This window comes from Pygoscelis adeliae, unplaced genomic scaffold (genome assembly GCF_000699105.1).
Source record: "Pygoscelis adeliae isolate BGI_AS28 unplaced genomic scaffold, ASM69910v1 Scaffold35, whole genome shotgun sequence".
Lineage (NCBI taxonomy): Eukaryota > Metazoa > Chordata > Aves > Sphenisciformes > Spheniscidae > Pygoscelis > Pygoscelis adeliae.
The window spans coordinates 551,345-574,264 of NW_008824863.1; the positions used below are offsets into that span (position 1 = coordinate 551,345).

Genomic DNA, 22,920 nt, shown 5'->3' on the forward strand with positions numbered 1-22,920 from the left:
GGACCTAATGTAAAGCTGAAAACACAATAAGAAAATAGCCATACATTGTATCTGCATGCCTCCTCTTTAGCCTAGCCTGACGTGAAAATGGTGGAACCGTGGTGTTGTTCATCTACCTGCTCCATTAGCGCTAAAACATATCATATGCAGACAGGCTTTGTATCTGAGTATACGCTGTACTGACACTCCACCCTGCCCTACCCTCCTGTAATTTCTTGTTCTTTTTTGAAAGAAGAGAGTGAAAGAATTCTTTATTTCATCGATTAACTAGACTGATGCTAAGAAAAATCACTGTGAGATAATGTGTTATTTCAGCTGTGTTATTTCAGTCAATTACACATTAGAACATCAAGCTGATACAAAAGAGGTATATTAGAAATATCATCCAACAACATCAGAAATTTAAGTTTTAAAAGAACTGTTTGATCTACAGTTCTTTTATTTTCCATTTAATTGGCTATGTCTTTTTTTTTGCTTTAGACGTGTTCCAATGTCACCTGAGTTCCTTTAGGCTTTGTGTTTTACTTTCAATCAGGAATAAAAATTGTGTATATATATATTTGAATGTATGAAATAATTCCTTTACTCCTGCAGATTTTTCTGAAGAATGAAATTCTATATGCAAAGTCAGTAAAGAGGCTTTACTTTGAGATGCTTAATTCAAAAACTTAAATAACGTAAAGAATATGTTCCCTTCAGCAACAAAGAAACATCATACTAAATCTACACCATTTCTTCAAGGAAAGGAGAAAATATGTATAAGAGTAATCTTTGGTACCAAAAATAAGGGCACCTTCTTGTATGTGTTCAAATCTGAACACAACGGAAAAACTTCTCTTTAAAAATGGATTAAAATGACCTCTGAGTGGTTCCATGTAGTGGGTATTGATAGCAGTAGCTAGAAAAACAATTGGAACGTTAAGGGTTGTGTGACAGCAGGATACAGATACAACACAATAACAAGTGATGAAATATTTGATGTTTCCCTCCACCCTCCCACCCTTATGAAAATTTTTCCTAAGACAATGCCGTAAGATATACACTTTTAATTATTCATAACATCCTCAAAATCCTTTAAGGGCTCCAATACTCAAAAGCAACAAAACCCAACCAACAGCAATAAGAAAAAGAGCAACAAAAGCTGAGGTTATAATACAAGATCAGAAAAAGTCCTCTGACTGAAGGCATTTACTGATTTGTTTGATCTTATGGACTTCACTTTCTCTACTCGATTCCATCATGATATTTTCTGCCAAAGCCTGGTTTATTTGCTCAAGAAAATATTCCATCCACTAGGGATTTCTTCTGTGGGCTGTCTGACCACAGTGGGAAGTCAGCAGTAAGCAGGCTATATTTTTCTTCTTTAGTTCATGATGAATGTGTCACTGGATCCTGTGAACACTATTGAGTATACATTCAAGCTTTGTTCTTAGTGAAAGTGGCACTTACTTGAACCCTTGCAGTCAAGATAGCTTAGTTATATAGCACTTTACAGGTATAATAGCTGGTTATGTACTTCTGATAAAATTTCTTTTTCCGATGGCTTAGTGGGTATTGAAACATATCCTCACTGGGATCCCATTGCCATTCCACATCATCTTTATGATGAAGTGTGTATTCTGTACTTTTTACTGTACTTTACATGTGCTTTATTGCTGTATGCATTTCCCTGTTGTTAATTTAAGTGCTCCTCTGTTATGTAACACATACAACGTTTTAAACTCTAAAGGCATCCTATGAGGACTGGCATTAGAAAAGTACCGATACTTCAGATCATCATAATAATGATACTTGACTGGTTTTCCATGTAAATCCTTTGGGAATGGCCAAAATCCGTACAGGTGAATTTCATCACAAAATCTGGTGGCAAGCGTATACATGAGGAGACCAGTGCTGGGTCGTTTAATGTGGACCTTGTTTGTCAGCCAATAGCTGCAAAGAAAGAAAAAGGACATTAAGAAACTCTCATACAACTTCATGTGAGTAAGTCCTGTAAACTTATTTTATCTATCATGCATTCATTTTACACTATAAAAAAGCAAAAGTTTCCTTCTTCTTTCTAAACTGACATCTTAAATGATGACCCTGTTTTGGCACACCGTTATTCCACCTAGAAGAGAACTGAGATCTTATTTAACACAGTGCTGAAGAAAAGCTAGCCAACTAAGGTTCTTAGTTCAGGCTTTAACCCTAACAAGAAGTCACAATGCCTGCAAATGCTAGAAAACTGCAGTTAACCTCCTCAGCCAGATCAGGGAACAGTCTCTTGCTACAAACTTTGACCTCTTGCAGTATCCAATTCAGCTCATCAAGTCAGCCCTACACAGCATATTTGATTGGCCTAGTGATTACTTCACAGATTGCTTGTCTAAATAGAAAGGAAATGGAAATAATAAACATAACACATTAAGTATGCAACTTTCAGAAGTAAACAGAAGTGAAGCTTTAATTACTTTGCTTGTAAGTAAGTATGTAAAGTGCCTGTTTGCTAACAGCAGACTCCAGAAAAGCAAAATTTTACACTTACAATTTTAAAAAGGTTTTTTTTTGTACTCATCAGTACACAGATTCAACGAAGGTATGGAACAGTTTTCCTGAGCCAGTAACAACGTCTGGTTGTGGGTTTAGAAGCTGCAGAGAGTTTTGGTGGATAGACGCAGAAGGAACATGGGAACTGAACTGGATTCCAGCACATAGGTCACATTGGTACCTTCAAAATCTGTCACCAACATTGTTTTACATCCCCAGTTTTTAAAAATAAAACTTCATTAAAATAAGTGCCAGCCTCTTACTGGCAAAACGCTTCTCCCAAGCCTGATTCAATGTAAGGCTTGTTAGCACTTTATAGAAATAAAAAAGGGTATTTCGAAACTTAAACCTGGTCGTTCTGCTGGTTCAGATAAACAGCAGCCATGCACACAGTTGTGCTAGTCAAATTGTGGGAACGAGTGGCTGCAAGTAAGGGAGGTAAGCAAGTCGTTACATAGCGTTACCACACAAACCTGAATCACTGCGTTGTACCACTATATTCTTTGTTAGTAGTAGGCTGTGAATTGTTTCTACCATAGCCTAGACAGGAGGTCAAGGGAGGTAAGCCTCATCAGACCAGAGTTAGCCTTGTGCTAAACAGGGTTACAATAAGGTTGGAACTCTGAGTATACAACCAGATTGCTTTAAAGGCATCTAGTGGTGTAGCAGGAGGAACATCCCACCCACCACTATGAGACAGGATAGCAAAAACACGACTTTAATCAAAGCTTAAAGTGTCTTAAAAGTATCAGATGCTGTGCAACATTAAAAATAACCATCCCATGGAAACTGGCCTTTTCAGTTTCAGTCTTTGCCAAAACCATACGGCCTAAAGGCTTATGTCTTTGAATCACAGATACATATGCATGTGAAAGATAATTTTTTTTTGCACGGTACTCAGTTTCTTTTTTGAAAGCTGAAGGACTCTGCAAGCAGCAGTTCTAGGCTGAGTGATTGCTTCTTCAAAGCCAGCAGAGGGAATGACTCAGAATTTTGTTTGGCTGTAAAAAGCAGGATGGTAAAAAGCATATTTAAGAAGCAAATGCAATGGGGAAAGGTTACATGTACAAATGACAAATGCATATAGTTTCTCCATTGTTTCCATAAACCTGAGTTTTCAGACAGAGGTTTCTGAGATAAGATGCTAAGTAGTTTGCTTCCTACTCTGAGAAATTGCAACATTTTAAAACAAGACAAGTCAAAGGAGAGACTCTAATTTGAGAAGATTTTTTAAAATGTTTGCTTATAGAAAAGTTATTGAAAAAATAAATCTAATGACTTTTGGCATTTATCACTTATATATTATATATAATATATAATGTGTGATATCACTTATATCACAGATACAGCAAAAAAGATTAAAAGTGAAAGCTAATTATTTAATTTTTGTAGAAACTGGTATTTATCTCTTCAAAAGTTGGTACTCGCTTTAATCACATGCAGTCAGCCATGTACATGACTGTCTCTAGCCAAACAACAATCAAACCTGATGCATCTGGTACTACACAGCACAACTGTTATCATTCCAGCTGAATTTCACCCTTCCAGGAACAGAATGATCACGGCAGAGAATGAAGTTAATAGTAAACAGGTGGATCCAAATATTTGAAAAGGACACTACATCTTCTTAGTTAAGAGTTTCTGTAGAGGAACAAGTATATAATGAAGGAATAAGATGTAATAAAGAGGATCACAGTTTTAGAATATAAAAGCAAATCTTTTCTTCTGCTTGTCATATTCAGATATCATACAAAAGGGAAGTTTAACTGTTTGGTTTCTCTTAAAAATGAAAAAGATATCCAAACTCTATACTCAAATTATGGTACTTGCTGCACTTACTATCAAAATTTTGCAACTTGGGATCAATTCTACTTCAGATGAAAAAAACACAAGTAAAGCAATGAATGAAACAGTTAGAGGCGTTCACTGCTCCAGGCTGAAGCTTCCTGCAGATCATTTGATCTCTGCAAATCTCTGGCTCCCAACCTCTACTTGAACTGATAAAATTGGTTGTGTGGTGTAAGTAGTCTTTGTGATTTTGGTCCTAAAATTTATCTGTCTTTCTTAGTCACTCAAGTAGCTACTCTAATATGAACCTTGGTTAAGGCTGATTTTGAGATATTGATTGATGTTGTAAATGCTTTAACCAATGAGCATTTTTGCACCTGCTTTCAGTTTCTGGAGTTTTGTTATAACTTTAGTTTTAAGCCTAAAGATACCCTTCTTATCTATTTATCTGGCATATACTCATTTTCTGTACAACTAAGATTACAATTTGAGGGAAGGAACCTACCACAGATCCAAAAGAGACTCTCTTGTTTCTCATAACTAATCTCTAGATCTTCACCCATGACCAATTCCTGAGTTTCAGGCTGGATAGAGAAATAAGTTTAATTGACAAAGGAATAGGTGTATCTTGCCGTGTTAGAAAATGGAGTCTGCTATTTAAGCATCACTATTAAGCCCGTAAGTGGAAGGCTGCAGCCACACAGTGCACCACTGCAGTGCTCCCGTCACTTGTTCTCTTGACAGCTGTGATAAAACAACTCTTGTGGGGCCATGCTGTAAAGCAGACTACTGAATTTATCGACATGTGCCAATGGAAAACACACAATTTCTATAACATTGATGACTTGAAGATGAGTAGCTTGAATTCAAACAGATCTCACTTCAATTTACTTTTAATTACATGGCTGATGGTTAAGTTAGTAAAGACACTGGCAATATATCATGACTTTCTACTTAATACTCAGAAGTTAAAAATAAACCTCCAGTGGTAAGTGAAAAACACAGCACCACTAAACAAAAAAAACCCCAAACCCATGCAAGAATAGAGAGTATGTTGAACTACCTGAAATGAAAGGAAGGCCAGTTCAATACTTAATTAATTTAGATAGGTTCATGTATATGATTTTTATAAAATTACACTTAATAATTATCAGGCAACTAAAAATAGCACAATATACCGTAAGATTAAAGGACAACCTGCTGATAGCAGGGGACTGCTAAAACTCTCTCTTCCATGAAAAGAAAGTATGCTCAAGCAGGTACTGGTTCTTCTACCTATGCCCTTCTGCTCCTACTCCTTTCTTCTGATATCATCCTGTCTATTTTCACCTCAGCAACTCATCCCAAATCCAAGCATCTTTGCCTCCAAAACCTTTTTACCTGCCTCAGACATACTATGTAGTTAAGTCATGGCCACACACTTGTAGACCTTCTTTTTCATCCAGTCTAATAGGTATCTCTTTTCTACAGTCCCTTCTTTTTACTGGACATACACACTTCAAAGAGATTTCACGTGATTTTAAAATTTGAACAGTGATCTCCTGCATGTTTCACTCTATGTTAGATATAAAAGTGAAAATAATCAAAGACATCTTTCAGAATTTCTGTTAAGACTGGAGATAAGTATTGTCAATAATGGATTTGTGCCAGCATTATTTTAATACTTTCTGATGCTTTAGGCATAAAGAAAATGTTTTTTCCTTCCTTTTTAATGCTATTATCTTACCAAAACCTAGTTCTTACATGTAGTTCCACACCATGAATAAAAGACTTGCATGTTTTAATATTCTGTACGTAAAAATGTAATTTCTGGCAAACAGTCTTCTTTTTCTTTACTAAGATAATAATAAAAACTAGGGTAAAGGAGAAAGACTTATTTGTTAGATAAAATAATTTGATTTTAAATTGAGACATGGGTATAAAAACTAAACATCTCAGTAATGACTTTTACCAGAATCACGGGATCATTCAGGTTGGAAGGGACATCAGCAAATCTCTAGTCTGACCTCTTTCTCAAAGTAGGGTCCCTCAGCCACTGTTGACAGGGCCTGCGCTCCAGCCTAACCACCTCTGTAGTCCCCAGCTCAACTTGCTCCAGTTGACCAATATCTTTCCTATATTGGGGGGCCCAAAATTGGGCACAGTGGTCCAGATGTGGTCTGGTCACAGTCACTCCAAGTGCTGAGTAGAGGGGGGCAATCACTTTCCTCACTTGACCAGCTACGCTCCTATCAATACAGCCCCAGATGTTTTTGGCCCTTTGCTGCCAGGGAGCACTAATGGCTTGTGCTCTTCTTGCTGCCTGCCAAGATGCCCAAGTTCCTTCCAGCAGAGTCGATTCCAGCCACTCAGTCAGCCTCCAGCCTGCACTGCTGCAAGGGTTATCCCTTCACCGGTACAGGATTACACATCTGTCGTTGCTGAATTTCGTAAGGCTCCTGTTGGCCTATGCATCCAGGCCAATCATCCAGCTAGACTTTGACCCACCTAGTTGTCCTGTCATCCAGATCATAATATTCTAACCCGAATGCAAGAATATTGTGGGAGACAGTGCCAAAAGCCTTGCTACCACTAAGGTATATAATATCCAGTGCTCTCCCCTCATACACAAAGTATAGGATGTTTATAAAATGCTCAGTTATTTTACCAGCTAAACTTAGTAACAAGTGCACAACTGTCTCTTTATGAAGCAAGTCCCTTTTAAAAGGGGTTTATCTTTGTCAGGTAAAATCACGTTCTTTTCTTTTTCACACTGACAACAAACAATAAATTTTAATTGCTACTGTTAGAAATGAAAAGATTTTGACAGTTTCTTTTGGACGCTTATTTTCATACTACTATAAGCAAGCTAAAAACCATGACTTTGTAGTAAAATATTATAGTTTCCTACTATAGGAAACTAGGAGAAAAAGTTGTACTATAGTACAACTAGGAGAAAAAGTGGTTTGAAAACTATAATCAGTAACCATCAGTAGTTCTCCATCAATACAAAGTTACACATACCATGGGTGGAAAGTAGAGGATAAGACTGAAAATACAAAATAAGCCTAACAGATTTGAGAAAAAAAATATTAACAAACAGGAAATGTAAGTTATGCAGAGAATTGCCTGCAAAGGCTGGCAAAAACTCCTAAGGTGGTACTTCTTCAGAGGTGCATGTGGCAGTTAGAACTCGTCATAAACTGCATATGAATCAACAGGGCAAACTACAGATACTTTTATTGTAACATGTTTGTAATTTGAGATATTTGCATGCCAATTCTTGCCATCCCAGGAGCTGCAAGAAGGCTTTCCACTCCAAGTAAAGAAGCAGAAACCTGAAAACTTCTCTCTGCCAGGAACCTCCAGTCCCGCCCCTGCTGTACCTCCATCAGAATCAACGGGATTACATTGTAAAGTAAGAATTCAAGAATTTGTTTCTGTTCCTGTCTTTCAATTCCCACAAACATTCATCTTTTCTTAACCTCAGCTGACCTCAAACTATTTAACACAACCTTGCATGAAAGAAATTTGAAATAAAGTGAAACCACATGAAAAACAGAACACAAGCAGAATATAATATAAAACATTCCTTCTTTGATCAGGAGTAACCTTCTGGCAAAATGATTGCCCCCAAGCAGTGGTACAACACTTCAATAGTTGTAACCAATTCTTGGCCACTGGGCTCTGAAACAGTTACAATGCAGTACAAGTTACAAATCAGGTGTGCTGTGCATTGGTCTTAAGCCTTGTGTCAGTAGGAAACTGATATGATTTGTAATGATCAGGAAAAATGAATGGAACCATGAAGGAAAGGAGTATGAGTGGAAAAGCTCCTTCTACAGCTGAAAACTGTGAGAAAAGCAATTAAAGTTGTAAAAGTCTGCCCTGATGAATGAGAGATACATCAATTTTTTACATGCATAGTCACTGTCAAAAGATTGCTTTGACGCTTACATTTTTCTTAGTCTTTACGGAACCTCAATATTTTGGCCTTTAAAAACACTGAACCTGTTTCTGCCAGATCAAAATATCACCTGTGGTTTAACCTACAGTCAAAACCACCAGACTTTCACCTATATTTAGCAAGATACCTATCAGCATGATTGCAGAAGAAATGTTAATTGAATAGCATGTTGCTACCAGATAGTGACTTCTTGCAACTATTGACAAAAAATAAATTCAGATAAACACATAAAAACATAGACACCTGTTTTAAAAAGTTACTGTTAAAATGATCTTCTGACAAGACTCCATTACAATGACTAAAATATGCTACAATTGATGCTGATCATCATTACATTAAATAAATACTGGGGAATTCAAATGACAATTGTTTACTCTGCTACTGTGGAATAGATGACTTCTGACTAGATTAAAATATGAGATGTGCTTTCCCAAGGCTGTACTCAAAATTATATGTGTTGTCTCAGACAAGGAAAACCTGATATGATGGGCTACATTCAAATATCAGATAATTTAGCATATTTAACATCTTTATTTACCGTATCTACAAATTCCATAGGATTTCTAAGTATAAATGAGATCAGAATCTGGTTGTGTATATTTCAGTGGATTTTTAACTCCCTTCTCTGGACAGGGCTGAATCTGAGGAAATGTTATAACCCTGAATAGCTCTGAAAGATTATATACCAAGCTCTGTTCATTGAGTGGCAAGCTGGTCTCCAAGTAAATGCACTGATACACACTTGCCTGTCACTGAAATTCTGTTCCTTCTACAGCCATTACATGGAGAGAATATTTTTTAAGAGAGCTTTCTGAGAAATCTTATATGGTATTTGAAAAGTTAAAATATTAGCATTAATAAGAAGCAAGGTAGGGAAAAAAGATCGTGAGAAGGAAGACAAAACATTTCAGAGTTACTCAAGAGTGTCTGTATCAGTGGGAGAAGCTAGAGGATGTATATTGTCTCGATTACACTCTCTCAAAAAATACTGTAGAACAGGACAAGACACAAAGAAAAACAACACAGGTTATCACAAGAATAAAGTAACTTCTGTATGAGGAGAGAGTAAACGGAGTAGCTTGAAAAAGAGACAACTAAGTGGGGATATGGCAGAAAGCTCCAAAATTATATAGTGTGTAAAGAAGGCATTTGACTACTACTTTAACACAGGCACTGTAACATAAAAACTATGGACCTGGTGGAGTTATTCAGTGGTAGGTCTAAAATAAACAGATGCAAGTACTTTTTCATACAACACGCTATTCAACAGTGGAATTCATTGCAACACGACATTTTGGATGACAACGGCCAACTGACTAAAAAGATACAAATCGTTAAAGTTCACAAACACAGCGGTGAGGATGCAGCTCTCTCTGAAGGATTTGCTAAGCTGCTGGCCATGGGAGCCTGTATCACAGGGTAAACGCCTGACATTTCCTCTGTTTCTAACTTTTCTTCTAAGCCTCTGTGTTGGCACCTGGCACCAGTAAGACCACAGGCTAGAGAGGGATCTACTACAGCCACTTTTATGTTCTTGGACACAGCATCTGCTTTCTGTAGAAGGTGCTAACTAAAATAACTTCCTCAAACTCAGAAAGAATAAAGCCTTTGCTAGTGCTTTCATGTCTTCAGTGGGATTAATCACATCAATGATATGAATAACCCTTCAACTGACCCTCTCAATTTATGTGAATTTATTAATTAAAAATGTATTATTTGTCCTTTTCTTACTGAGATATGCCTTGAGCAGGAGGCTGCACAAGGATCTAGAGTGTGAAAGAATTGAAGTGTGAACAATAACACTGAGAGTGTGACAGCCAGCATGGAAACACTGCTGAGTGTTTGCATAAGATCTACTTTACAGTTTTCAATGTACAATATTTTGAAATAGCATACAAAAAATCCATTTCATTAAAAGGAATAATGCACTTCATGAAGAGCTGAAACACTCCCCAAAATTGTCATTTGCTTTTTAGCAAACTTAATTCACTATGTTAATGTTAAGAGTTGTTTTTTCTTCGGGTTTTTTTCCCTTTACCCTTCAATTCTTGCTTATAAGCAGATTTCAAGGACCACTCGAGAGTTTGGACTCTGCCTGGCAATCTTCCTTAGAAAGAGAAAGAAAAGGCTAGTGATATCAACAGTGAATGCAGTCGTTACATACCTTGCATTGCCACAGCTAAATGAGAGCATGGCCAGCAGGCTGCCATTCAGTGTTACCGCCATTGCAGAGAATTTTAACCACTGTGAGCATAGTCTTTAGTGGCTATGGCAAAATAATTAAGAATATACTAAAGTTCACTTTTACCTGTCTTAAAATAAAGTGGTTCAGCTTCCCTGGTGTAGGAGACAATTCTGCTTTGCACCACTGATCTAGCATGATCTGCTCCTAAAGCAGCTTCAATCAACTTTTGGAAAATCACCTCAATAGGAAAAGGATCTATTAAGGATAAAGAATCAAAATATAGCATAACATTGCCCTTCTGTTGCCAGTGAATTAAGAAACGCTTGCTAAAGTTAAGACCAGTTAAGCCTATGAACTCTTTTCTCATACATAAAAAGATTTTGGTTTAACAACTGGAATCCTCCACAGCCATAAGCCACATGCCCTATGAAATATCCGGAAGGGTGGGGCAGTAAGGCCTATGTATGAAGGAGAAAGCCTTCAGGACTAATTAACAGGATACGTTTAAGACTGGGAACGTGTCTCAACTTCTGTCCCACTTCTGCAATATTTCCAAGCTATCACAATATTTTTATTTGAAGCCATACTAGCTCCTTCAGTTTTCATCTGAAAAAAGAAATTATTGACCTAGATTTAGAAGGAAATCACAGGATGAATAAACCTCTTTAACCATTTAATTAAAGCATTCACCCAAAGGAAAAGACCCATGCTTCAATCCTTGATGAACCAATGACAACAGCTTTTTATATTAAACCATCATTAGTTTCAAAATATAAAAGGCCCACGCTGCAGAGTCCTTGATTCTTCCTTCATAAACAAAATTGCCCGCATATTTTTTTAATTTAAAGTAGAAGCATTCCAGTAGGACAGACAGACAACATCCCTTTCCCCAGAAAAGCCACCAACAGACACAAGGTGGAACATGACTGCAGAAAACATGGGCCTCAATCTGGTCAGGTGGGGGAGGAGGCAAATTTAAGCCTTTGCAAGTGCTAGCTACCCAAGTGCTGCAGTACAAAAGGAGAATGAGAGCCATCATCTCCCATCTGCTTAAGTAAATTCTGGAAGAAAATAGCAGTGCATCTGTGTGAAAACTGTTTTTTAACAGGCACAGGGCCTCCTCAGAGCACACCTACAAGACCAAGCTCTTCTTACAAGGCTGTGAGAAGGTCACGTCGTCCACACCTCTGCAAAGCTTAGCACTGAGGTATAGCACTGAGGTATCTGGCACCCTGCTCACTGCTGTCATGACCAAGGCATTCCAGAACATGAATGAAAATTACACTGTATGAGCAAAATTCTAAGTTTTAGAAAAATCCAAGCTGTTTCCCTAAATACTTATGCCTGTAAGCAAAACTGCTTTTACAAAATGTATTATTTCAACTGACACCAGATCATTGTCTTCACTTAGCCATGAAACGTTGGTAAATGCTCTTTTATTTTCACACTATTATGAGGTACAGTGTATCTGTGAAATTGGTTAATCCCTATGTACCCAGATGGATATAAAGGCATTCAAAACCTACTAGAGTAAGTAGAGCAGCGACTCTCTGTCAAAAAGGAACAACTTTCTAAAAGATGCTCTAAAATTTCAAAGAAATGTCAAGGTTAGAAACACACTTGTTGCATAAGAAGTTGAGCCTCGCTTGGTTTGTTCCAGTAAGCAGATAGTAAACTCCTGCAGAAGAGACTTCAAGCAACAGGAGTTGCAAACCTTACAGAACAAAAATGAAATTAAAATTAAACCAAATTTAGGCAATAAACAATAGACGTTTATTTCTATTCAAGAGAACATGATCCAATTAATCCTGCAATTAACCCACAGTATCAGCTCGAATACTTACCTATGTACATTTTTTAAAAGCAAATGAAATTATCTTGAAAAAGACTGTATCTGGTAAAGAAAACAATGATTTAACAGCTAGTTCACTTTAGATTTCACTGATGAGAATAGTTGCTCTCAGTGTAAATAGTAATAGTGTACTAACCTTTTCCAGAAAGTCCATAAAGAACCAGACTGTAAAGTAATATCTTATATTAAACGTCAATCTTTAGGCTAAGTGAAAGTAACAGGACTGCAGAGATACTAGCCCAGGCCTGTATATCTTTTCTTTTGCAATAGTAAGTTATACATAGCACTAAGAAGAAATGTCTCCAAGTGCTTCTGTGAAAAGAGAATTGATGCAGCTTCCAAAACGCTAAACATGTCGAAGTAAGAAAGTGATGTCTTTTTTCAAGACAGCCAAGGTGTGATTGAAAATGTTTTGCTTTATGAGCAATATACTTATAAGCAATATACTAATCATCAAACTGGCAACATAACTTATCTGGCGATTCATAGAGATACTATCATTAACATTATTTTGACACTATCTGAGTACAGGTACTCTGAGAGCAAAAAATGAAATTGTTTACCGCACTTCTAAATCTATTTTGCATGTGCAGCAATAGACCTGATACATACTGATTTCTTTTATGGGACAGTATCAGTGAAGGTCGATCCATGTAACGCTTCATACAAGCAAGTCTCAAGTGGCTAAATTGACTTACACACTGATACAACTGTGTTCAAAAATAACTTGTTTAAAGATAAGGGACATAGGATTGCCAAGGAGATTACACACGAGGAAACTGATTCACTTTGAATTTGAGTGTTATTTACATGCTACTGGCCTGTCAAATGTTTTGAACTGACTTCAGTCTGAAAATGCTATGGCAATTAGCTTGCTAGAAGAGATTTGTTGATAAAATAATTTAAACTCTTATGTGAGTATTCATTGATATACAGAGAATGTCTCTCAAGTCAGATACTAACAGATGGATAAGTACTTCAGCGTCAAAGATTTTAAAAGCTAAGTAAGTTTGAACACTTGCAAAAGTAAAATTACAGAATATTGCCCTGTATCAAAAATCTTATTAATATTTTCTAGTCAACAGTTTCTGCCAAATCACACAGTCTCAGAATGCCTCATACCAGAATCCATCTTTAAAATCGGTCATAACTATGGAAGCGTAGAGCTAGGTTTGCTTTCTTTTTTTCGGGGTGGGGGAACTGTTCTGTCTTTACCATGTTATTATTTTTATTTCTACAACAAAATCAATATTACAATACAAGGTAGAAAATTGTTTTTTAGAATTGTATCTGCCTTGCAATGTTTCACAGTTGTACCACCACTCAAAAGCAGAGTGGGCTGGGCAAAAGAATACTTAAAATGCTCCCTAAGAAAGTTACCTGGATTTTTGCTCCTCCTGGAGTCAGTGACTAGGGCTACACTAGCAAGCAGTGGGGACCATTAGGAGTTACTCTGTAGGGTAAGACAGATGGTGCTGAGTACAGGATGTCCACACCATACCCATTACAGGTTTTTTTACCGCAGACTGAGTTGGGGTGTACTTGGTGAGACACAGGAAGTTTATTTTAATCTGAAAATGATGTGCTTTAAGATACTTTCATGACATAAAGAACAGTAAAAGAGAATGATCGTGACATTTACTTAAAAAATGCCTTCTGACACAAACTGAAAACACTCAAGTAGAGACACCCAATGGCACTACTGACTTAAAAGGTAACAGAAACAGTCTCCAGGGTTATTTCCTGAAGACTGCAATTAGCATGTTTGAGCAATTCCTTGAGGTCTCTCACTAAAACTGGCCTACTGTACTTGAAAAAGCAATAGCACCTTTTTTTTTAATACTGAAAGTGATGCCCCTTGATTCTCATCAGAGACTACATATCTCTCAAGAAGGGGGATCATGAGAAAAGGTGCCAACTCTCGCCTGGTAGCAATAGGCTAGATTTAGCACTCATCAGGAAAGAATGACTACAAATATGATGTTAGCACAATAGCTAGACCTGACTTGCCATTGTCATGATTTGGTTGTCATTATGAAGAACAAAGTAACTAAAAAATGGAGAAAAATAAGAAAAAGGAGTAATAGTGTACATGTGTGTGCTTGTATGTGAGACAGGGAAATAGTAGTTTTGATGCAGAATATCCTCTAGGAAACAGCTAATTATTTTTCAGGACAATGAAGACCAAAATCAAAGCAATTGAACACAGACATTTTAAATGTATTGTGATAAAGATTATCTTAACTGGAGAATCAGGCTGGAAATAAAGATCACTTGAGAAGCTTGCAGAATGAAACTGTTTATAACACAATGCTATTATTAACAGACTGGGATTGATCTGCTCCAAACTAATTACTGGTAGGAGGATCATCAGGTCCACGTTTCCTTTATTCACTTCACAGTAACCATCTTCTCATAGCCTTACTGAGTAGGCTGGAATGTATGCACATCCTCTAAAGTTGACATATTATTTTCTAGAGCTACTTAACAAGTTCTTTTGTGCATCTAAGAACCTGTATTAGAATTCCTCAGGTCCTAAGCTTTGGTCCATTCAACATTCCCTTAATAGCTTCCAGCAGCCAAGGTCACTTTTGTTTTTTATTTTTGGTAGAACGGCTTTTTTTTTTCTGCTTATCATTGGTCTTCCAGATCATTTATTCACTGTCATCCACGATTAGCCACACAGTATTTTTTCAGCGGTGAGGGAAGATATATCTTCTCTTACTTTATTTTCATGCTTTTCTCACAATGCAAGTCACATTCATGACAACTTTTAAAATAAGTTTGCTGAGCAAACCTTTTCCTGACATCTATGGGACACCTTAGTCTTCAGGCTGTGCTTAACTGCTTGGCATTCTCACAGAAAAACCTGAATGGGGCTCTTCACAGCTCCTTTTCACCTCCTCCTTTCTCAAAGTGTTCAAGCTTTTGGGAAGTCACTTCAATCACTTCTCTTTTCACTGTGACTTTCAAGCCGCTGAAATGACTCACTGTCTCGGGCCGCACCATCAGAGCTCTACCTGCATTTGTTACTTCTGTCACAAGTGATTTCTGCACCTGCCCAGTCAGTATTCCCTACTGCTCCAAGCAAGCCGAGTTTGCCTCGACTGTTGTCTTCCTCCAACTCTCAAAACACCTCGGAAACACTGATCTGCTACTTGGGTAGTTAGAAATGCTCTTTGTGATGCATCACACTACAAGAGAGAAAGGGAGAGTAGAGGCTACTTACTTATGTAGCTACTGAAAATCGCAAAGAATATCCATAAATATATTTTTAAAGTAATTTAAACCCTTAGGAATCCATTTACACCAAAATGAGCACTGAACCTTTGACAGTAAATGTGTTTAGTCTTCTGTTGCATAGCGACTTAAACACTTATCCTTGCTTCAGAGTCATGGAAGTCATCAGCTGACACTCATTCTAGCACAGTACATGCCTCTGCTGAAAAGCATTGCTCCCTCAACTCATGCACAAAACCATTTTTAAGAGTGAAACATATCTTCATTTTAAAAGAAGTCAGTTATAAATAATTTATTTAGAGATCACAGGTGCACTAGATATGCACACAGGTACACAGCAAAGGTGCACTAAAATAAACCTAGAATACATTTTACAGACTAAGAAAGCCAAAAGATAAACTTCTGGAGAAAAGGTTTTCCTTTCTGGCAAATCAGCTCCTTCCTGAGGTCTGGTGGAAAGAGATGTATCTCTCAGTGAGGTGTTCCACTCTACCTTATTTCTGTGACATATTTAGACAATATATTCCTGCAATACAGATAATGGGGAAAAATACAAAATTCTATGAATTATAGAAACACACAATTGTTTGGTTGGGAGAGACCTTTAGAGATCATCTAGTTTAACCCCCACTGCCATGGGCAGGGACATCTTTCATTAGATCAGGTTGCTCAAAGACCCATCCAACCTGACCTTGAACACTTGCAGGGATGAGGCATCCACAACTTCTCTGGGCAGCCTGTTCCACTGTCACCATCCTCATTGTAAAAAATTTCTTCTTTCTGATCTAAACCTACCTTCTTTCAGTTCAAAACCATTGCCCCTTGCCCTCTTGCTAGAGGCCTTTGTAAAAAGTCTCTCTCCGTCTTTCTTATAAGCCCCCTTTATATATTGAAAGGCCACAATAAGGTCTCCCTGGAGCCTTCTCTTCTCCAGGCTGAACAACACTTTCTTTCAGCCTTTCTTCATAGGAGAGGTGTTCCACTCTTCTGACCATTTTGCGGCCCTCCTCTGGACTCACTCCAACAGGTCTGTGTCTTTCTTATGCTGAGGGCTCCAGAGCTGGATGCAGTACTCCAGGTGGGGTCTCATGAAAGCGGAGTAGAGGGGGAGAATCACCTCTCTCTACCTGCTGGCCAGACTTCTTTTTATACAGCCCAGGATGCAACTGGCTTTCTGGGCTGCAAGCATATATTGCCAGCTCATATGCAAAGGTATGAAGATATGTTAATGTTTCCTTCAGGTTAATAAATTCTGACCTGCTCAAAAAAAGGGTATTCTTTTTTTCAATTTGTGGCTGTAAACTAGAACCCACCAGTGGTAAATAATAAAATTGCATCAATTTCTTTTTGTTTTACTCCCCCACACACACTACAAATGAATGAACTATCTTCACACTTACAAGACAAAAGTCAATGTGTCAGTCTGTAAGTTCAAATCAATCTATTTTTGATTAATATAGAACCTGCATCAAGTAAATTATTTTTTATTATACTTTGGTTAAAAGCTGCTGGCATTAATGGGCTTTTTTTTTTCTTTCCTTACACTTCCCATAGTTAAGATGATTATTTTTTCTTATATTTTACTCTTGCCCCATGGAACTGTTTAAGCACATGGAAATATTAAGGGCTAAGGTAAAACCTTAAAAAATGATGGAGAGCATTTGAACAGAGTGACCCTTAGGTGTAAAAATGGTGATTAAAAAGCACATATATGAATTTATGAGAATTTGAAATTAAGATGGGCAATGTGTTCAGATGGTTCATAAACAGTCAAATCTAAGCTAATACAAACCAAATCTGTAGCAAGGTACAGTAGCAATGATGTGAAAACTGCACAAAAGAAAAAGTATTTGATTTACTAGGAAAAAACATAGAACTGATAAGTTGAATACCAAACCCAAGCAACTACTTGCCATAATTTGATAGTCCTTTTTCCTTTGTTTCACTCTTTCTGCATGAATTCACAGAAGAGAAATTCCATATTTTCCTATGTGTATAGCTACAAAGCACAGACTCAAACTGACCGATGGATGTTCCCATTCAAAACTTTCCCGTGACTTGTCAATGTACTAATTTAGCAAGGTTTTTCTTTCTTCGCCTCAACTTTCTTCCTGCTCCAAATGCTAACCCTATAAAGGCCAGGTTAGAGCAAAAGGTGCGATCTCAGTTATGTGGAAGTTCATAGGTGTATTCTGATTTGTTTCAGTAGGGCTTGGGTTTCATCCACATAATCTAACAGGAATCTTTCCTCATGACACCTTTTCATTAAAGCTATACCTTCTGTTACACAAGTATTTCCCAATTTCCTACAACACAATTGGAAAGAAATACCTGGTTGGAACTTCATAAACAATTAGTCTGTGTATAATCTAGAAGACAGTTCAGCTTAATCCTTTCTATGCTCTGCAGGTTTCTGTGAAAGTCCAAGCTTTCACCACCTGGCTGTCTTTTATGACCAAGGGGGAAGGCACAAAATACCCAGCAAAGCTTTTCTGAGTGAGACAGTTTGTTGATTAGAAGGACGCTTCTATCACACAGTCTTACAGACCTACATAATAGCTAGTGGTAATAGCAACAGCCCTGTCACTCATGACTGGAGACAGCAATACATTCAGAGAATTTGAGTTAATGCTAATGCTCATGACCAGTGAATATGCTAAGCATAATGGGAGAAAGGCACTGTGCTGCTTTGCCTACACAGTTGTGCTAATGTGCTTCAATTAGAGCATGTCTCTGCTATTCCAGATGAACACGTCTTCAAACCAGTGGCTTTAAATAGTGCTGAGCTGTGCAGTTACTGGTTAACCAAATCAGACCTCTATATAAATCTTTAGAGACTAAAGATTGGAGCACCACTAAGTCTCCATTCTCCAATCAACAGTTTAACACAAGCAAATAAAGCTTACAAAGGTTAAGCATACTGACAGTGCAAACGAAAACCTTTGGCAGGAAAAGTAGTGTTGGATTTCCATTCTGGAAAGCACACTGGGTCCAATCCTAACAAAACAGTTATAAAAGTAAGCAAAAGAAAGCAATTGCATTTTAAGTAAATGGGGCTAGAAATGTAAGTATGTTTTAGAGGGAGTCAATTGCTTTTTTCCCCTCTCATATATATTGTAAATATTATTTATTTCCTTCTCTAATAAGAGTATTGGCATTAGTTTGGATTAAACAGAAGTGATGAAGCAGAGAGATGAATGGGAGGAAGAGAAAAATCATCAGATTGGAGATGGCCAAGAATATTTTATTGGTTTTAGAAAAGGCATTAATCTTTGCCTTCACAACTAGTTTTCTATTCAGTAAAATAAGACTACCTACCAAACTCTTTCACACACAGAAACATATGCAGAGGTGGGTGAAATAAGGCAAAACAAAGACTGAAAGTATGGGAAAGTGACAGACAAAAGAAAATGTGTAGTGTATAGAAAAAACAGCATTTCCTAACAGCAAAATGAAAAGGCAGTCATAGAAGACAGGTATTTTACTTCACTGAGATTTTCAACTTTTTAGGACACTTACAGCCTAAGCTTATATTTTGACTCACAACCATGCTGTGTCTGTTTTTGAACCAGAACTCCCTCCTGCACTGAAGGAAAAGCTCTGCCCTGAGCGATAACCACTGCTGGAAAACCTTCCTTTCTTCTCCACTCATCTTCTGGGGCTCCCTTCCCATTCAGGCATGGCACAAGAGACCGCACCACTGCTCCCTGCTGCTGGCACACTTCATGGACTGAGGGGTTGATCCAGACCAACTGTGATGGTGGGCTAGCTTCCTAGGCAGAAGTTTGGTCTGTGGCATCAGTAGGGTTTGATACCAGAGGTCAGCCTCCAGCTCAAAGGCGAAGACACAAGCCCACACTGGGACCTCTCCTATTGCTGGAGCTAAAACTCAGAAATCAGAATCCAAGAGTGCGTCCGATTTCACTTGGCCCACAGGGGCAATTTTAACAGGCAGAGATTGGGCAGAGTGATAAATAAGCAGGCTGCTTTCTACCAGCCATATTCCCCTTCCTGAAAGAGCCTTTATTTATATGTCTCAGAGTAGCTATTCAAGCCTCAGAAAGGCTATTGAAGCAGCTCCTTGGTAGGAAACCTTGGTAATGGCTTCGGTTAGCAAAGATAGCACAGCCAAGAAATTATTTTGACCCATGTCATGCACAGTAATGATAAATCCTCTAATAAATGCAAAATGTTAGTTTTCCTATTGCATGACTACTAAATTGCTATTAGATGATGGCAATTACACAGATTATATTTCAGCTACAAGATAAGTAATTTTGAATTTTAGTTTCAATTGAAATACCCATGTTGTAGAAATAATATATAATACAACATAACCACATGTTCATGTTAATCTTAAACTCACATGCTTTGTCAAACTGTGCCCTGGGGTCCTGACGTTTTCTGGAGATTGGTGAGGGCATGACAAAATATTCATTAAAAATTACCATGTGCGAAGCTATCTCCCATGTCAAACATGGGCAAATGGAATGGAAAAGGCATTTGGTTTCTAACAATACAAGGGTGGGACTGATTGGATAAGACTCTTCAGTGACACAGCCAACGCTTCTCTGGGAAAGCCATGTCAAATTAAGAACAGGGAAAAATCTTTTGTTTGAACAAAGATGACAATTCAGCTAAAGGCTAGTAAGGGAAAAAGAACAATGTAGTCTTACTGCAAAGTTATAATAATAGTAACGTGCAGCAGACTGACTGGTGGACATTGCTAAGAAGTGCTTTGAAACACACAAGTAACTTTGGTAAAATTATAAAATACACATTTCAAAACACTGTGGAATTCTTAATATTTTATGAAGCATTACTACAACTTACACTTGATTAGCATTTTTCCTATGAAAATTGCAAGAGAATGTTACTGGACAGGTATAATTGAAGTTAGTAACTTGCATTAATGCTAGCTTTCACCATTAGATCTAGTCTTTCCTACTGATGTGAGTATCTGTTCTTATGCTAACGCACAGTAAACATATTTCTGTAACAGAAAAAATCCTAACTAACGGATTTTCTTTCTTTTCAAAACAATGCAAATGCTGTCATGTTCAGAAAATTAAAAAAACAAATCTATGAGGAATAAGAATAAAATGCAGTGTGTCCACTACATATATTAAGGAATTAGGAACACAGTAATGGAATGACCTACTCCATTTGTTAAGTTCTGTATTTGCCACTTCAGAAAACCCTGGAATAACCTATTTGTTCCCCAGAACATCAATTTCACAGGCTTGTATTCTTGAGACACCATTTTCTAACACCTTATATCAGCTGTTAAATCTACCCTAAAAAAGACAAAAAGACACAACTATGGGACATTCTGCTCCCTGCTGTGGAATATTATATGCTGTGTCCCTGCAACAGTGGGAAATTTATAAAGATGATCCCAGGATGAGGACTATGCCTTGTACTATGGAGCATTTCATTAATGGCACTGATACTGAAGCTGATGTTGAAAAATGTAGCCTGTGAACTTAGTAAGTTGCAGATGCTCTTTGCTCATTGGACTGATAAACATGTTAAAACTGTTTTCAGCTTGTGCCCAACTCCCCTTGAAGGCTGATGTCAATAATGTCTAACATCAGATCTGGATAGATACAGTGAAACAACGTGTTCAATGCTATGTTACTTGTTAGACTAACTTCAATTACATAGAAGAAAATCTGACATGTTTTGATTTAATCAATTCAACCTGAAGTCTTCCTTTTAGAGATTATTATATAAAATATCCATTACAGGCCCTTAAATTTGATCAATGCAATGAATAAGAGCAGATTAATCAGATATAAAAGCTATTGATTTTACCATAATAAATCCCACAGCTGTCATTGAATTAACCAACCAGAAGAGCCAGGCTTCATACAAATAAAAGTGAACTACCTCAGTAAAATAAGGAGGCAGAAGTTACTCCTTAGGATCAAGATTCTACAGAACCTTTAAACAGTTTAAAAGCATTCACTGAAGCATGTGCAAGCATGTGTTGATGAACATGATTGAACAGAAACAAATCTGCTGCATCACAAGTTAATGTAGAGCTCAAAAGTGAGAGATTGCCTTACAAAGTCCATTAAATATGAAAAGCACACTTAAACAATACACACGAGTCCACACACTGCCATGCCAAAGGACCAGTGCCTTTAAAGAACAACTGTTGCTCACTTTTCACATCCTATTAAGCTCTAGCTTCACTGCAAACAATGGCAACCAAAATGCCAATTAGCAGCAATGAGATGTGGTTGGAGTTCTGCAAAGTCCACCAACTGGTTTCACAAGGACATGCAATAGACCAAGAAAAAAAACATTTTCAGTCACTGCTACACTTGGTCAGAAACAAATATATGATACCCACGTGAAAGGCTGCAGACCCCACTACTGGTTTTACAAGCAATAACTTCCCAACAGGAATTCCTGTGGTTTTCAAGTAAGGAGATTAATGGATGTTTTTCCTCCAGAAAGATTTCCTGTCTTTAACCTGCCTTCCTCCAAGATTTGCTGATATGACAGCCTTCTGCATCAATTTCTCTTTTCTACTACAGATTTCAGAAAGGAGTATAGACAAATATGACAAAAGACTTTGTCATGATTGGGTAGTATTTGCAAAAAAAAATTAGAAATGTGTCCTCTCCATTGTACAACTTGTTTTATTTTCTTTCTGTGGGTTTCATGCACTTCAAAACGTACCAATAGAGGCATTCAGTGGGTAGGTGTCTACTATTATTACTGCTGTTATAAATCAAATAAAGAAAAAAAGGAATTTTGACAATCCTGAAACAAATCACCCAGCCAGTTCACTGAACTGTAAGATTACAATAAAAAAAAAAAAAAAAGAAAAAGAAAAAAAAAAAGGCTGTGTAAATGCATTTTAAAAAATTCTTTTAAAGGGGAAGGAAATACTTGTCACTTCTTGATTAAAGCTTTTAAGCAAAAACTGAACTGTCTTACCATTATTTACTTACTATTATGCTAAAAGTCATGGTACGTTGCCAGTGGCTTTACTAAGTTACCATCAGCCATGTAATTAAAAGTAATTTGAAGTGAAATCTTCAGTCTGAATTCAAGCTACTCAACTTCAAGTCATCAGTGTTACAGAAATGAAGTATGTTTACACATTGGCACATTTCCCAGATATTTTGTGCCCAGAACTTGCTTTGCATATTACAAACAAGTTTATTGAAATTGAAAACAAAAACAGAAAGACAGATTTCCTCTTCTCTTTCACCTCTGTTTCAGAGGATGATCATCATACCAAAATAGCAACAATGGCTTAGCAATCTCATGAGTTAAACCCAGGAGATCTTAGGCAAACTTTGTGCTCTGGAACAGCCTCTGCATTACCCTTGTCGGTGAGGAGCCTACTGTTCTCTGAAC

At 37.4% G+C, this 22,920-nt stretch overlaps 1 protein-coding gene across 1 annotated transcript in view; it reads right to left on the reverse strand.

Annotated features, from left to right (window-relative positions):
* Positions 1-1,260: 1,260 nt before the first annotated feature.
* Positions 1,261-22,920, reverse strand: part of ST8SIA4 (ST8 alpha-N-acetyl-neuraminide alpha-2,8-sialyltransferase 4) — a 58,194-nt gene continuing 36,534 nt past the window's right edge. Inside the window, exon 5 of the mRNA XM_009324318.1 lies at positions 1,261-1,932. Within this exon, the coding sequence (XP_009322593.1) occupies positions 1,650-1,932 (283 nt within the window). The 3' untranslated portion in view covers positions 1,261-1,649. The remainder of the gene's footprint in view (positions 1,933-22,920) is intronic.